The following is a 15,660-nucleotide window of genomic DNA, read 5'->3' as shown; positions in this document are numbered from 1 at the left end:
CAGGAGAAACTTCACAGAAAATAATTTTTACTATATCCATACATGGGGAAAAAACCAAAAAATTTTAAATAAAAACCCTCCAAATGGATGAAAAGTAAAAAGCACCATCCTAAATGAAAATTATTTTCTTAAAAATATTTAGATCAAAGAAAACCTATGCAGTACAACTGGAAGTTATTTAGAATAACAACTATAGGAACATTATTAAGCATAACGAAATGTGGTCAGTGTTACTTAGAAAAAATATGCAGCCTCAAAACCTAAAAACTCTAGGTGAGGTGGTGCATGCCTGCAGTCCCAGCTACTTGGGAGGCTGAGGCAAGAGGATCTCAAGTTCAAGCCTACCCTGGGCAAAACAGTGAGACCCCCATCTCAATAAAATAAAATAAAATACAAAGAACAGAAAAAAGAAAGAAAGAAAAAGAAAAAATATCCTAAAACTGTGCTTGCTAAGAAAATAAACAAATGCAGTACTCCTTCTAAACAGTTATGAACAGCACAAAAATATCTACCCCAAATTAGAATAGATAGTAAGATAAAAGCAGAAATTAAAATATTAGGAAATACAAAGGACATTACAGTAGTCCCCCTTCATCTGAAGAAGAATCATTCCCAAACCCCCAGTGAATGTGTGAAACGCAGACAGTACCAAACCCTATATAGTCTATGTTTCTAAATTAGACACAGTAACAGATTTAATCACCTCTACTATTCAATATTGTTCTCAAAGTGTTTGCTAAGATAAGAAGCAAACAACAGCAAAACAAAAGTAACAGCTTCAATGTTGCAAAACATAACTTTAGGATATTTGCAAATAATTATGACCGCAAAGTTAGAAATCCTAAGAATAACAAAAAAAAAGTTGGAATCCATAAAATAATTTTAGAGCATAGCTGGAAACAACAAATACACAAACATGAACAGCTTTGGTCTCTCCTAGTTAAAAAATGTATCAGGGAACAAATTCTCATTCACAACAAACAAAACATCAAATATCCAAAAAAAACCTTAACAGAAATGTACAAGATTTATATAAAGAGATAGGAAGAGATCTGAAAGAGTATGTGAGACCGAAGATACAGGGAAGCAGATGTGAGGGCTGAAGACAATGGGATTGTGCAACGTTTGAGAGTGAAATGTTGATTCAGTACATTAACACCAATCATACACAACACGACTGAACTTTTAACTGTGATGTTATTAATTCCTTAATTATGCTAATTAACATAATTGAGTTATAGCTTTGAGGAAACAGAGGGCAGGCGGACCTAAGACAGACCAGGATTTCCTTCTATGTTAGTCATTCACTGGTTGTATTCTGGCAAAGCAGCGGGGGTGCATCCAGGCCTGAGTTAACCCGGACTTGTGCGCATGTGAGTTGTTCCAGCAAAAACGGGGCAGGGACAGAAGTCAGATTCACAGCGAGCATCTCTGGGGCTGAGATGAGGACCTCTACCTTCCTTCCCGCCAGGTCTGCCTTCCAGACCACAGGATCCCAAATCCATCAAGATTGGCTGTAACTTTTGAGGTTTTCTGAGGTGACCCAAACTATTATTTATTGCCTTAGTGTTTCAAGCAATTATTTGGTCAGAAAAAGGGCCCAAGTTCATATAAGAACAAACTGCAAAAGCATTGTTTTTCATTAAAGTGACATGCAGCCACACCACAAGAGGTTCTCTGTGCCAATTCTAAAACTGTAAGAGACTCTAAAAACCACAAATACACGCAATACAGTTTCCGTACGAAAACCACCAAGGGGAGGAGGGGGCTCCCGCAGGCTCTGGTCGGGGAGCTGAGCCGGGGAAGGGACAGGGAGGGCGGGAGACCTGAGGGGAGCTCTGGAGGTCCCGATGCAGATCACGAGGCACACCTGGGCTCCCCAAGTCCTCTCTTCTTTGTTTCCAGCCCCCACTTAAGAGTGGCGGGAACAGAGACAGCAACCGGGCAGCTGGCCCAGGTGGGAAGGGGCCTTTCCGACGTGTTAGATTTTCACAGTGGCCACGAGAGTCAGTGTCCTAGTTGGAGGTTTCTCCTCAGTGTCTTTACTTACGTAAGTAGCAAATTTTATTACTGCCACTTCTCTCCACGGGATGGCCAAACGACACAAAATCACAGGAGTTCATCACAAGATGCCGGGGGAAAATACACAGATGAGTCCAGAGAAAATTTAGAAACCTTTTCAAATAACCAGGTGAAAGAGTGAAAGGGGAAGGAGAGCAAAGGACAAAGCAGAAGTGACCATAAAGGCGCAGAAGGCAGGCGGGCCACCGAGAAGGGTCTTCCAGAGGGGTCCGAGAGCTTTGGTTTGAGTCCCTGCTCCGCTAAGGCGCTCACTGAAGCTGCAAGGATTTTCCCTAAGAGTGGCGAGGGCGGCCTCTTGATTCCATTTAGAACTTCCAAAGTGCCCACTGAAAAAGGCTTCCCACAGTCTCTGGGAGGTTATTTTCTGTTCTAATTGTGCTCGCAGACAGGCAAGTTTGAGACCCCAATTTGGCCAACTGGTTTTAAGATGATCCTGGTAATTTCTGTCCAGAGACCTAGGCAATTACAACTCCTCGGACCATAGGTTTTGCTCACAAAGCCCAGCTGGAGTGCCCGCAGGAACGAACTGAACGCACGTGCCCGCTGCGCTGCCCTGCTGACTCGGTGCCCCTCGAGGGAGCAGCACCTCAAAACCCTACAGACGGCTGAGTCCAGCCGGGAAGGCCTCCCACCCCAAGCCTGGGGCCGAAAGGAAGGTCCCCTGGGGCTTCTGAGTGAAGGGGGCCTACGAGGAAGGAATAAAGTCTCCGAGACCTCAACTAAAGTGTAGGAGAGTCGGAACTGGAAAGAACTTACTCTAGCTGCACTCCCCCCCAACCCCCCGACACACAGCGCTGAGCATACAGCTGAGATCAAGCGCCTCTTGTATGCACTCATGCTTTGGGCCGGGGGGGTGCTGGGAGGAAGGTTGGGTGTTGCTTCGAATCCGGCTTCTGACACCAAGGACGTAAACAAAAGTTCTCTGGAAAGGAATTGGGAGGAAAGACTATTCCAGTGAACAGTTTGCAAAGTGGGGACCTGTAGCCTGCGGTGTAAAATGAAGATGCATTCCACGGAACAAAGGCAGAGTTTGGCTTTTATAGAGAAACCTCCCATCCAGGTTCCCAATCAAGTCCACTGATGTGAACAAAGGATTCAAACGTGCTTAGCTCTGATGGATCGATACAGCTGAATCCTGGTTGGTAGATACAGCTGAAACTGAGCTCTCATTGGTCCCTACAGCTGAGTTCTGGACGTTCCAAAGTTGAACTAAGGTGAGAGTTTTGGGGGAACTCAGAGCACATGTGTGACTGCTAGGGAGCAAACAGCCGCTTTGCTCTATTTTAAATTTAGGCCCAGTTAGACGCTTGGGATCCATCTTGAAGGACGGGCTGTTTCAGGTTCACATTTGTTCATCCCATGGATGTCTGAAGTGCCGTCTTGTACACACTTAGCGATACGTAGCCAACAGAGGTAAATCTGACGTTAGACAAGTTATCAGCAGTAATCACCCAGAGCTACAAATCCCTGACCTGTTCAGCTGATTCCAGTCTGATTAGCCTATTATGTAGCTTACACATTTACTAGGAAAAAAAATTCCTAGAGCACATCTTGAAAACAATGAAGTGGCAGGAAAATTACAAAGATATAATTTATATAGACCCCAGAGAAACATCACTGAAAAGCTTCAAGTTGAAGATAATTTCATTGACAATGCACTTAAAACAAAAATGGAATTAAAATTTTTCTGAACTTTGGGTAATCTTCAAACTTCTTAAGGTACCACCTAAAATAAGAAAAAAAAAAATTTAAAAAGGAATAATTTCAGTACTTAGCCATTTAACAAATGCTAACAAAAGTGACAATATTTTTCATAATAAAAGGATACTGGGTTATTTTAAAAAGTAGTAATTTAAAACTTTAGTGCTTCATATAGTTTCATTTTGTCTATATCGTCAATAGTTAAATATATCTCATCATAAGTATGATTCAGAAGAAGGCCCCCATATAACTCATCTTTCTGTTGGGAAGGGAAATCACCGAAATTTGATAAAATGCTGATGCGCACGCTGTGGAGCGACCTTCCCAGACCCTGGCAGGTATGCGGACCAGAGGGAGGGCAGGACCACCTGGGTGTTTCTTGCTTATCGTCTGGTGGCCAAGAGTTTTCTCCAGGCCCCAGTGGAGAACCACCGGCCCAGCCCAGGGTCTGCAGAGGGGGCACCCGGTCACGTGTCAGGGGCTATCAAGCAGGGCTTAATGAGGATTCAGGAAAACCCGGGAAAATGCAGTCTGGCATCGTGCGTGATTTAGCCCTGAGCTCAAAACAAACAGGAACTTCAGTTTTGATATAAATTCCATCAACACGGGCACACTCACTCTCTGTGGGGTAACAGCCACCTGCTGTTCTCAGGCAAGTTTAACACTGTAATCCTCAAATAGAGAATCAGAACATGCTAGACTGCCAGGTTCACTTCATGTGCGGCTCTGTGCACCCCAAAAGGCATGCAATAACAATTCAGGACCTCTGGGTCAAGCGTCACCTCCCCTGGCCCAAGGCCCAGTGACAGCCCTGTGGCTCAGTGATGCGCGTGGAGATCACGAGGAACCGACGGCTAACAGCCCAAGTGGCGTGTGAAAGCGTGTCACAAACGTGTTCGTCTGTTAGTCACTGAAAGTGTTTACAGCCTTCTAGGGACCAGCACATCCGTCACATGCAAGCTCCCGAGAGCTTCCCGGTGAGTTGGCAGCGCTGGGTACCGCCAAAGGAGTTAGGAGATGAGCTGCTCTCTCCTAGAAACTGCCCACGGAAGGCGGACATGCTGGCCCCAGGAAGCGAGGGCGGAGCAAACGACAGCAGGAGTGCTTAGGATCAGCACACCCAAGACAGCAGGCAGAGACGGGAGGTAGGCCGGGTCGGGGACACTGTGAAGACTCCTCCCAAAGTGCTGGGCCGCAGGGCTGGGCTCCTCATCACATTTGAAAGGTCAGAGTGCTCTCACCCAATAAAGGTATATTCACCAAAGAGGTTAAATTTATTTCACAGAAACTGTTCTACAGGAATAAAATACACGTTAAATGACTAGAGTAAAATTTTCTTATTTAATCACTGAGATCACAGATTCACCTCAAGAAATTATATTTCACAATTTATAAATATGTATGTATAGATTTTTTTAAAAAAAGGGCAAACAGCATGAATTCTATTATTTGTCTCATTTATTTTTCTATACCTAGAATTAAAGCTGTCACTTGTGTGATCCTGAACAAGGTTGGGCATTGATTTTTTTTGCCTTGATTTTATTACTTCTGAGCCTGAACTGATGTCCCACAGCCTTTTTGTGGAAAGTCACATGACCCCTAATCATAGGACCTCACTTCCTGGCATCCAGGACATGCCAAGGCTGAGGGAACTATCCAAAGTGTTCTTCAGATTGGTTATTGCTTTTGTGACTCACAGACAGCTTAGTGTTCCCAGTTCCTCCAATGTCAAGTCTTCCTTGGGTGCACTTGTCATTGCTGTCATTGAACGGGCATTGACAAATCATGCTTTTGTATTTAAGTCTGATGAGTGGAGGACCATGAGAATAAGGAGGCATTTCATAAATACTCTTGCATGTCCTTATTTTTCTAAATCATTACACCATCAATCATGTCTTGAAGACACACTGAATTTGTTTTTAAAGTGACATAAGGGCCGGGTGCGGTGGCTCACGCCTGTAATCCTAGCACTCTGGGAGGCTGAGGCGGGCGGATCGTTTGAGCTCAGGAGTTCCAGACCAGCCTGAGCAAGAGCAAGACCCCGTCTCTACTACAAATACAAAGAAATTATATGGACAACTAAAAATATATAGAAAAAATTAGCCAGGCATGGTGGCACATGCCTGTAGTCCCAGCTACTAGGGAGGCAGAGGCAGGAGGATCGCTTGAGCCCAGGACTTTGAGGTTGCTGTGAGCTAGGCTGACACCACGGCACTCTAGCCCAGGCAACAGAGTGAGACTCTGTCTCAGAAAAAAACAAAAATAAAAACAAAAACAGTCTATGATTCTAAATCACATTATATAAAATTAAAAAGTGACATAAACTTAACAAACAGGTAGGCATTGCAATACTTTCTTATTTCAATGGAGGCTACCTTCAAATGCGGTCCTTATAGTTGGCCTCCAAGTTCAAGTACTTAGGCATGAACAAGCACATGTCTGTACCCAGACTCATTTCACAAAGCTTGTGCCATTGGTACATGGTTCTATTAAGTGAGCCTGGCCACTGGAAGCTGGTGAGGAAGAAAACATTCCTCTTAGAATTCCTTTAAATTCCACCCTTGAAAGAGAACATTTGTTAGTGATCCTGCACCGTTGATCCAATGTTCCCCAACTAGAGTTTAAACTGTCAATACAATCATTTAGGAATTTAAATACTAGTTATTCTAGAAAGAATTTCACTGTAGTACATTATTGTTTTTAGAACATTATAACAAGTCAAATATAGTGCAAAGAACAGCTCTGTGGAGTTTCTTTCACAATCAATTTATTTGATGGTTTAATTAGTTGGGTTCACGGAATTATTTTTTTAAAAAGAGTAGTTTTTTTATTTTGCCCTCAGCTTGTAAGTCCAGCATTTCTGAACACACTTCCATGAAACAAAATTGATTAATTCTTCGGGATTTAAAATTGTTTTCAATTTAAACAGCAAATGCCTGACAAAGAGCCCTTTCAACTCATAAATTCTTCTACAAAGAGTACCTTTGGGTTTTCATTAACAGAGACTTTCATTTAGAAAATGCAGTTATTTATTTTCCATTTCTATACATTTCATAATCAAATAGGAGAATTTTCCTATTTTCATTTGAGAAAACATCTTTACAACTGACTTAGTGTGCTCTTTTCCATCTTACTCTGATCCAATTTTTAAAAGTGTCAGTGTTATCTCATTTGTTTTTATTCCTGGAAATGAGCCATTATTAGCTTCTTCTCATCAAATATTAACAATGTAAATTAACAACATCTTCCCCCAAAGATGGTGACAGGCACACGAAGGTGGCCCTGGGTCCCTGTGCACTGGGCTGCCTAGGGCTGGCACAGTGCTGGGAGGAGGAGGAGGAAGAAGAAGAGGAGGAGGAGGAGGAGGAGGAAGGTTACCCAGGCACACGGACACAGGCGGGGCCGAGGTCAGCTGGTTCCTGCAGCCATTGCTATGGCATGAAACCTGCTTCTGTTTGAATTATTAGGTTGGTGCAAAAGTAATCGCAGTTTCAGACCGTGAATTTTAAATCATTATAACTAGGCTCAAATACATCTTTATTAATTGAAATAGAAACCATTACAATCAGCACATTTTTGCCAATGAAAAATAAGTTTGTTTATTACTGTAGCATAAAAATCCATGCTTCGGGATTCATCGAACTTTTTGAAAGCATTTTCTGCATCCTGCTGGTTGTAGAAGCGTTTTCCCTGCAAAAGGTTGTCGAGATGCTTGGAGAAGTGGTAGTTGCTTGGCGAGAGGTCAGGTGAATATGGCGGATGTGGTGAAACTTCACAGCCCAATTCATTCAACTTTTGAAGTGTTGGTTGTGCGACGTGTGGTCGGGTGTTGTCATGGAGAAGAATTGGGGCTTTTCTGCTGACCAATGCCAGCTGCAGGTGTTGTAGTTTTCGGCGCATCTCATTGATCTGCTGAGCAGACTTCTCAGAAGGAACGGTTTCGCTGGGATTCAGACAGCTGTGGTGGATCAGACCGGCAGCAGACCACCAAACAGTGACCATGACCTTTATTTGGTACAAGTTTGGCTTTGGGACGTGCTTTGGAGCTGCTTCTTGATCCAACCACTGAGCTGGTCGTTGCTGGTTGTCGTATAAAATCCACTTTGCATCACATCACAATCCGATCATGAAATGGTTCTTTGTTGTTGCGTATAAGAAGAGAAGACGACACTTCAAAAGGACGACTTTTTTGATTTTTGATCAGCTCATGAGGCATCCACTTATTGAGCTTCCTCACCTTTCCAAATTGCTTCAAATGCCAAAGAATGGGAGAATGGTGGCCCTTGAGTTCTTCGGCAACTTCTCATGTAGTTGTAAGAGGATCAGCTTTGATGATGCTCTCAGTTGGTCGTTGTCAACTTCTGATGGCCGCCACTGCACTCCTCATCTTCAAGGCTCTCGTCTCCTTTGCAAAACTCCTTGAGCCACCCCTGCACTGCACGTTCGTTGGCAGTTCCTGGGCCAAATGCGTTGTTGATGTGGCGAGTTGTCTCTGCTGCTTTACGACCCATTTTGAACTGGAATAAGAAAATCGCTTGAATTTGCTTTTTGTCTAACATCATTTCCATAGTCTAAAATAACCACAAAATAAACAGCAAGTAATAAGTCATTAGCAAAAAACCACAAAGTGAGAAATGTGTACTAAAATGATGTATAACATAACCTCATTTATTTAGGAATGTATTCTAATATCAAACAACAAATTTCAACGATGCTAAAACTACAATTACTTTTGCACCAAGCTTAATATTTTCTCAGCCTTTTTTATGTGTATTTAGTTTAAAGTGATAGCATATTATTTCGTCCAAGCCTGTGACAATGTCACCTAGCAGCGGAGAAAGTGGAAGGCTTCAGAAATCATGTGCGCTGCCTTTATTTCCTAAGATCCCATTTAAAATGGCTGGAAGCTGGTGGTCAGTTTCCTGCACCTGTGGGAACAAAGTACTGCCAGCAGGGTGGCTTAAAACCAGAGCCATTTATCCTCTCACGGTTCTGGAGGGCATAAGTCTGAAATCCAGATGGCACCAGGACCACGCTCCCCTGAAGGACGTTACACTTCTGTTTCTTCCAGCTCTGGTGGCTCCAGGTGTTCCTTGGCTTGTGGCAGCGTCACTCCAATCTCTGCCTCCATCTTCACGTGGCCTTCTCCCCCTGTGTCTTCACATGGCATTCTCCTCTGTGTGTGTCAGTGTCCAAATTTCCCCTTCTTATGAAGACTCCGGTCACATTGGAGTAGGTCCACCCTACTCCAGTACGACCTCACCCTGACTAATTAGCTCTGCAACAACCCCATGCCCTCCTAAGGTCCCACTCACAGGTACCTGAGCTAGGACTTCCACACATCCTTTTGGTGGGCACAGTTCAACCCAGAACAGCAAAGTCGTTCCTGACCTCTAGCGTCTCCTGCCGCCCTTGGGGTCATAACCCCTTTTCTGAGACCCTCTTTGCCTTTAGACCCCTCTGTCTTTTTCAGCAGCTTTGAGATTTAGACAGGTCGTGCTCTCTGGTCTAGCAATCTCCTCACTGCCTACGTGTAAAAATACCGAGCTCCCTGGCACAATGGAGTGTCTCAAAAAAGTGTAGGGCGTTTCTCTTAGGGATCTCGTTGGCTCTCACCCTTACACTATAATTTCTTCAAATATTGGCCAAACAGACATTCCAGATCTGGCCTTTCTCCTCCATTATCTCCAGCAACAATCCTTTGCATCTTCAAATCCATGGTGAGGCTGGGAAGTACACCTAGGTATTCTGCCTTGAAAAAGTCTGTACTTTTCCCACTATACCATGATATCAATCTATTCTTTTAGTTTTTTATCTCTGTCCTTGTTCCCAGAGGAGATGATAAACTCCACAAAGTAGGGCAGCGCTACACACTTCTGCACAGCTCATAGCATCAGCAGCACTGGAGATTTCCGCGAAACATCTCGAGTGGATGATCCCAGGAACGGGTGCGGTGCCCTCTAGTTCAGAGAACAGAAGCGATAAATGTGCACTCAAGGTCAACCTGGTTGCAAAGCCAAATTTCCATCGCTTGGCATCACGAGCACGTGCCAGCGTTAGGGCGGGTGAAGGACCGTGCCCACTTGCTGAGCTCTCTCCCTTCTCGATGGGATGTGCCTCCCAAGTGGTCTCACTTTGTTCCCAAACCTCAGTTTCCTCATCTATTGGATTAGAAAGATGTTCTGTAAATTTATTTCAGCTTTGACATCCTTTGATTTCTTTTATGAGTCTGTTGGTCAAATGGATCATAAGCTCTTTTGGGGCTCAGATAAAAGCTGAGCACCCCCTTTCTGGAAAACTGTGTTATTTCAGGGGGCACACAAAGCCTCTGTAGCCCATCAGGGACCCCAGCTCCAGAGCTGTGCCCAAGCCACCACACGGCCAGAGATCTCTTGCATGCGTGAGTGCCGGGAGCGACCTGACACTGGGATTTGCCTCCCGTTCCGGGACTCTGCTAACGGCGGCGTCCACAATTCCGCTCTCGCTCAGCCAGTGTTCTCAGTTTTAGCCAGCAATTTCCAACCCAGACCCCCAAATCCCCTGCTTGGTATTTAACTTGACCACTGACTCCAGCAGCATAAATCCAGAGAGGCTGAGGATGTGGCAGGGAAAACAACTGCGCCGATGTGGATGGGAAGATTCCCTACAGCTGGGTTATTCTACACACATTTGCTGGGTGCTGTACTTGTCCAGGGGAGGGGAACCTGCAGCCCTGGGGCCACATGTGGCCTTCTGGATCCTTGAGTGTGGCCTTTTGACCGGGTTCAAATTTTACAGAACAAACCCTTTGAACAAAGGGAATCGTTCTGCGAAGTTTGGATTTGGTCGAGGGACCACATGCGTCCCTGAGGCCACAGGTTTCCCACCTCTGACTGGGATTCAAAAATTTAAATTAATATTAGCATTTCAAAAATCTAACCTGAAAATTGTTATTACAAAGTCAAAGAACAAATTAAAAACATCAAAAGTATTTTTAGAACTTACTGGTGATGCTTCTGTGCTATGGGCAATAAAATACAAAACGTGAACAGAGCGAAAGCCCCGCCTTGGAGAGACCAGCTGGCGAGCGCATAGCCGCACCACTCCACGATCTCCCCAAAATAGTTGGCTGTAGTTACATATTCAAACAATCCTCCTGGAAGAAAACATAGACCAAAGTGGTGCATTTACTACAAAATGATACCTGGTGAAATAATGACTTAACAGATGCTAGTGAATGCTTACTAGGAGAACATAAATTCAGCTATGGAAAAATATAACCTTTATAGAATATTAATCAATGAGACATATTCAACATTACAAGTTTTACTACTCCATATCAAAAGTTCTGACAGCCCATTATACATTTATATTGCTACCTATTTATCTGAATACACAAACCTACAGTTACAGTGGAGGACTTTAACACGCCACTTCACCAGTTAACAGATCGTGCTGACAAAACCTAAGCAAGCACGCAGAATACAGAACGACTAACAAGGAGCCAGCTCAGTAAAACGGAGCTATATAGAACCCTAAAGCAACAATTCAAGAAAATGTTAATTTTCAAGCACAGATTTACTTGTTCATTCATTAAATCTTCACAAATGCATTGAGTCTGCATTATAGACTAGGCCCTGCCTAGGCACCTGGACAGACCTCCTCCCCACATCTAGAACCATAAATCCCAGCGCCATGAACAAGGAAGGCACAGAGCATGTGGAGGATGAGGGGGCAGGGCAGGGGTGGGGGAGGTCACCGTCACAGACAGAGTGGCTGGGAACGGCCCTCACTGCGCAGGTGAGGGTGGATCCAAGGCTGGCAGGTGAGGGTCGGCCAGCAGGTGTTGGGGGCAGGAGCACTCCAGGCAGGGAAAGGGCCACAGCAAAGGCCAGGACACTGCAAGGAGCAGGGGAGGGGCGGGAGGGGGCCCCTGGCAGAGAGGGAGGACAGGAGGCCCATCTTTGGGGGTCACCCTCAGGCTGTGGCTTTGGGGCTGGTGAAGGGTGTTGCTCAAGGGTGTTCTAGAGAGGCCTGGTGTGACCTGCTCCAGGTCCTAATGTGCCTCTCTGTCTGCCAAGCTGAGAATATTCTGTAGGCATATAAGGACGGAACTTTTTTTTTTTAAGTGATTACATAAAACCAATTTCAACAAATACTCCAGCACAGCACAGAGACTGCATCTCTAAACACACAGCAGGAGGGCTCTGGCTGGAGCTGAGCTGGTCTTCTTAGAAAGAAAGAAGATGGTTCTGCTGAGCCCAAGACAGCAAAGTACTTTTTCTTTTCATCTGAGGAAGGTACGGTACGTGGATGTTGGTGATAATCGAGTTCTCTACTTTACTGTAAGCTTGAAATAATTCACAGTTGCAAAATAATGCCAATATTCGCTGGTAAGTAAACTTTTTTATGATAAGATAAAATGTAAAAATATAAAACTTAATGCCAAATAAAGATAATGTCATTCATGTAGAATGTGTGGTCACTGTGCACCTGCAGAAACATCCACAAGGATGTGCCCCAAAGCATTCAATGCAGTGTTCCTTCTGAGCCGCGGGATTTAATCAGTCACACTTTGTTAGTTACTTGTTTCTGTAACTTTCTCAGTATTCTACAGAATTATGTCTTCATCATCTGTATCTCATCAGGACCTGGGCAGCTGCATCCCACAAGGGGAAAGACCTTTGCACTCTGCCATGCAAATGCCATGTTACCCCAAGACAGACGGCCTCGGGGCAGGGCTGGGGGTGGAGGCTGGGACAGCTGCCGCCTGGCTGCATCCTGCGCGGTGACCTTCCCTTCAGATGCCCGGCACGGAAAGCCTGTTATCTGGTGGAACCACAAGGGAGGGCTGGTGAGCACGTTATTAGTTAAGAAAACCTGCAGATGCCAATCTACTAAAAGATGTCCCCTTAACACATGGTTGGCTAAGAACAGCATATTACAAAACGAGGAAGCATAGTTGTCACACACAGGCCACAGCACTTGTCCTGTACCCCAGTTCAGCCTGCGTGTCCTGACAATCGGGCATCTTAACTCCCCATCTCTTTATTTCCACATCCATTCATGTTGTCACCTCCCTCCTTTATTTCTGAAAGACACCGCACGGCTGCGGGACTTAGACGGCAACCTGGGTGTGAGGAACCCTGAACCTGCCGAGGGAAAATGCCCCCTAAGATGAAGCTGCTTACAGCGCCGCCCTGAGCAGGGTCCTCTCAGAGCTCAGCAGCCACGTTCCCGCGCCACGGATGAATTCGGGCGAGGGACGTCAGGGATAGGTAACATTTTGGGCTTCCGTGTTCCTCGGGCATCTCACGGTGCTGGCCGTCGGGCCCTGGCACTGACTGGTGCCGCCAAGAATCTGACGAACTTTCCCTTCACAGTCACCAGCTGCACGGAGGAGTCTCATCACGGAGTGTCTCCCGGCGCACGGTGGGCTTTCAGTTGGTGGACCTGAGTCTTGTTTTACTTCACAAAAGCTTTCTTGAACTAGTTTTTAACGTATGTTCTGTCCCAATGCTTTGGGTTTCTTCTCCACCAACTTCCACGTGCACACGATGGGCCTCCCTACCCTGCCTTCTCCAGTCCAGCCATCGCTAAAGAATCTCTCGGGTTTCATTCTCTAACATGCTTTCTGTAGTGTCTCTCTTTTTCTCTCTCTCTTTTTTTCTTTTCTTTTCTTTTTTTTTTTTTTTTTTGGCCTTGAGTGCTTTTTGATTTAATGAGTGGAAACAAAGAATTTTTGAAGCAATTTCTTCCCTCAGGCTTATGAATTCCCATCTCGTCTTTACCCCAAGTCTGGCACCCTGTCCTACTGTCTGGGAGTCCCAGGCAAACTTCTGCACTTCACTGGGTTTGTCCTCAGACCTGCCGTGACACCCACGGCCAGAGAGGACCAGGGACATGCCCACGGGCAAGGAAGCTGGGTTCGTCCCTCGCTGCAGGAAGGAGGCTGCACACCGTGAGGAGCCCTGGTGGGGAGGAGGTCTCTCTACTGCGCAGCAAAAAGCTAAGTCGTGGTCTGCAGGTTCTTTCCGGGTGCTTTTTAGCTAATGGGCACAGACCCTGCAATCGCTTCATTCACATTTTAAAATTCATGTTGGAGTTTTGATTACAATTTTCCTCTGCTTTGTGTCACACGTTTTGCTGCTGTTTTGTCTTTCCCTGTAGGATGTCTGCACAGATGTTGTCATCATACCTTTTTTGTTCTTCAGGTTTGGAGAATACGTTGGATTAGAACAGAGAGCAGCCACTGACAGCAGGAAATGGAGGGAAAGGCCCCTCCAGTTCGGGTGCCCCTGATCTCTCTGCCACAGCCTGGTTTGGGAGGGCTCTCCTGCTGGGATCCTGCTTCTCAGGGGGTGCCCTCCCTTTTGCAAATGGTGTTTCTCAAATCTGCCACTCTCTCAGCTTCTGGCATTTTTGTATCTTTGCATCCTGCCTCCCCCGGGCTCGTGCCCTGTTCCTTCTCCGTCTGGCTCTCGACAGCTCCTCCATGGTCAGGATGTTCATTCCCAGAGGAGAGGCTGGGGTGGCGTGTGTGGACGCGCAAGGGTCTGTCCGCTGCACCACACGAGGGTGCCAGTCGGGAGGCGGGAGCCCTCAGCCAGCTCACGCTGGCTCTCTCCTTCTCATAACCACACGTGGGCAGTTTGCACTCAGCCCGCCACTGAGGAGGGCTTCTGTACCCGCCTGCTGGGGGTGAGGGTTTCCTGAAGGCTGCCCGGGCCTCCACTCTACTTTCTCTTCTCCACGTATCCTACTGCCGTGACTTCTGGAGGGTGTTCTGCTGACTCTAGGTTCTAAGTCCTAGTTTCAGTGATTTGAGATTTGCAGGGTTTTTGTTCATTTGTTTACTTTTGTTGCTATTCTCGTATGGTTTCTAGGAACATGAGAGGAAGGGTTCAAACTAACTGCCATGCACTTTCTCCATTGAAGTTTTAGATTTATCTGCCATATTTTCTTTAGATTTATCTACTGTATTTTTAGAAGCTCTATTGGTTTCTATTTTATATCTGCTTAGTGCTATGTATAGTATATTACTCCTTTGCTCATAATTGCAATACCTTCCTTTATAAAAGCATTTAAAGTACTCACTTTATAACCTGTTTCTATTAATTCTAAGATCGGAAATCTTTCAGAGTTAATTACGTTCTTACTCATGGTGCCATATTTCCTCGTGGGCTGCGTAACTCTGAGTGTGCCTCTTGTGTGGAGCATGGTCCACTGGATTCTGTGAGGCGCAAGGTGAAGACCAGGGATCTAGGCTTTCACTGGCCAGGTCAGTCCACCACCCCCTGGGCCCACGTGGAAATTAATTCATGGCTCCAGAGTGTTCAAACCACCCAAGTGGTACAGATTTGGGTTATAAGCCAGCATGAGGGTTGGCTGTTGGTCACCAATTCTCACCAGATGCTCTCTGTAGTGCACCACTCACTTAGATTTTTGTTCTCTGATGATTATTTCCTTTCTCGATAGTATGATGATGCATTTAAAAACATTTTCAAGAAATTTCATCCAACAGTTTAAATTGCTTTCAGAGGGAGGGTCAGCTAAGGCATGTATTCCAGATTACAGAAAGAGAACTATCAGATACTCCTCATAAACTATAAATTCTTCTTCATTCTCTCTTTCCAAACACAGATATAACTAGGGTTTCCACTTTGTTTAATAACCACTCAGCCAGAATTGGTTCTTTTATTATTCTAATAGAATGATGACAAGAGTGACTGCTATAAATAACTGTGACTTGGAGGGGGCAAGATGGCCAAGTACAACCCTCCAGCGATTGTCCCCCACAGGAACACCAAACCGAATAACTGTCCACGCAAGGAAGCACCTTTGTAAGAATCAAAAATCAGGTAAGTGATCACAGTACCTGGTTTTAACATTCTATCA

The 15,660-nt window shown here is 45.2% G+C and overlaps 1 protein-coding gene across 1 annotated transcript in view; it reads right to left on the bottom strand.

Moving 5' to 3' along the window:
- Positions 1-3,741: 3,741 nt before the first annotated feature.
- The window catches only part of SRD5A1 (steroid 5 alpha-reductase 1), a 35,019-nt gene continuing 23,100 nt past the window's right edge, over positions 3,742-15,660 (bottom strand). Inside the window, exons 4-5 of the mRNA XM_069492770.1 lie at positions 10,768-10,918; positions 3,742-3,808 (exon numbers count right to left, since the gene is read on the bottom strand). Coding sequence (XP_069348871.1) covers positions 3,742-3,808; positions 10,768-10,918 — 218 coding nt within the window. The remainder of the gene's footprint in view (positions 3,809-10,767; positions 10,919-15,660) is intronic.

Source organism: Eulemur rufifrons, chromosome 17, assembly GCF_041146395.1.
Source record: "Eulemur rufifrons isolate Redbay chromosome 17, OSU_ERuf_1, whole genome shotgun sequence".
NCBI lineage: Eukaryota > Metazoa > Chordata > Mammalia > Primates > Lemuridae > Eulemur > Eulemur rufifrons.
This window is presented reverse-complemented; position numbering and strand designations above follow the sequence as displayed.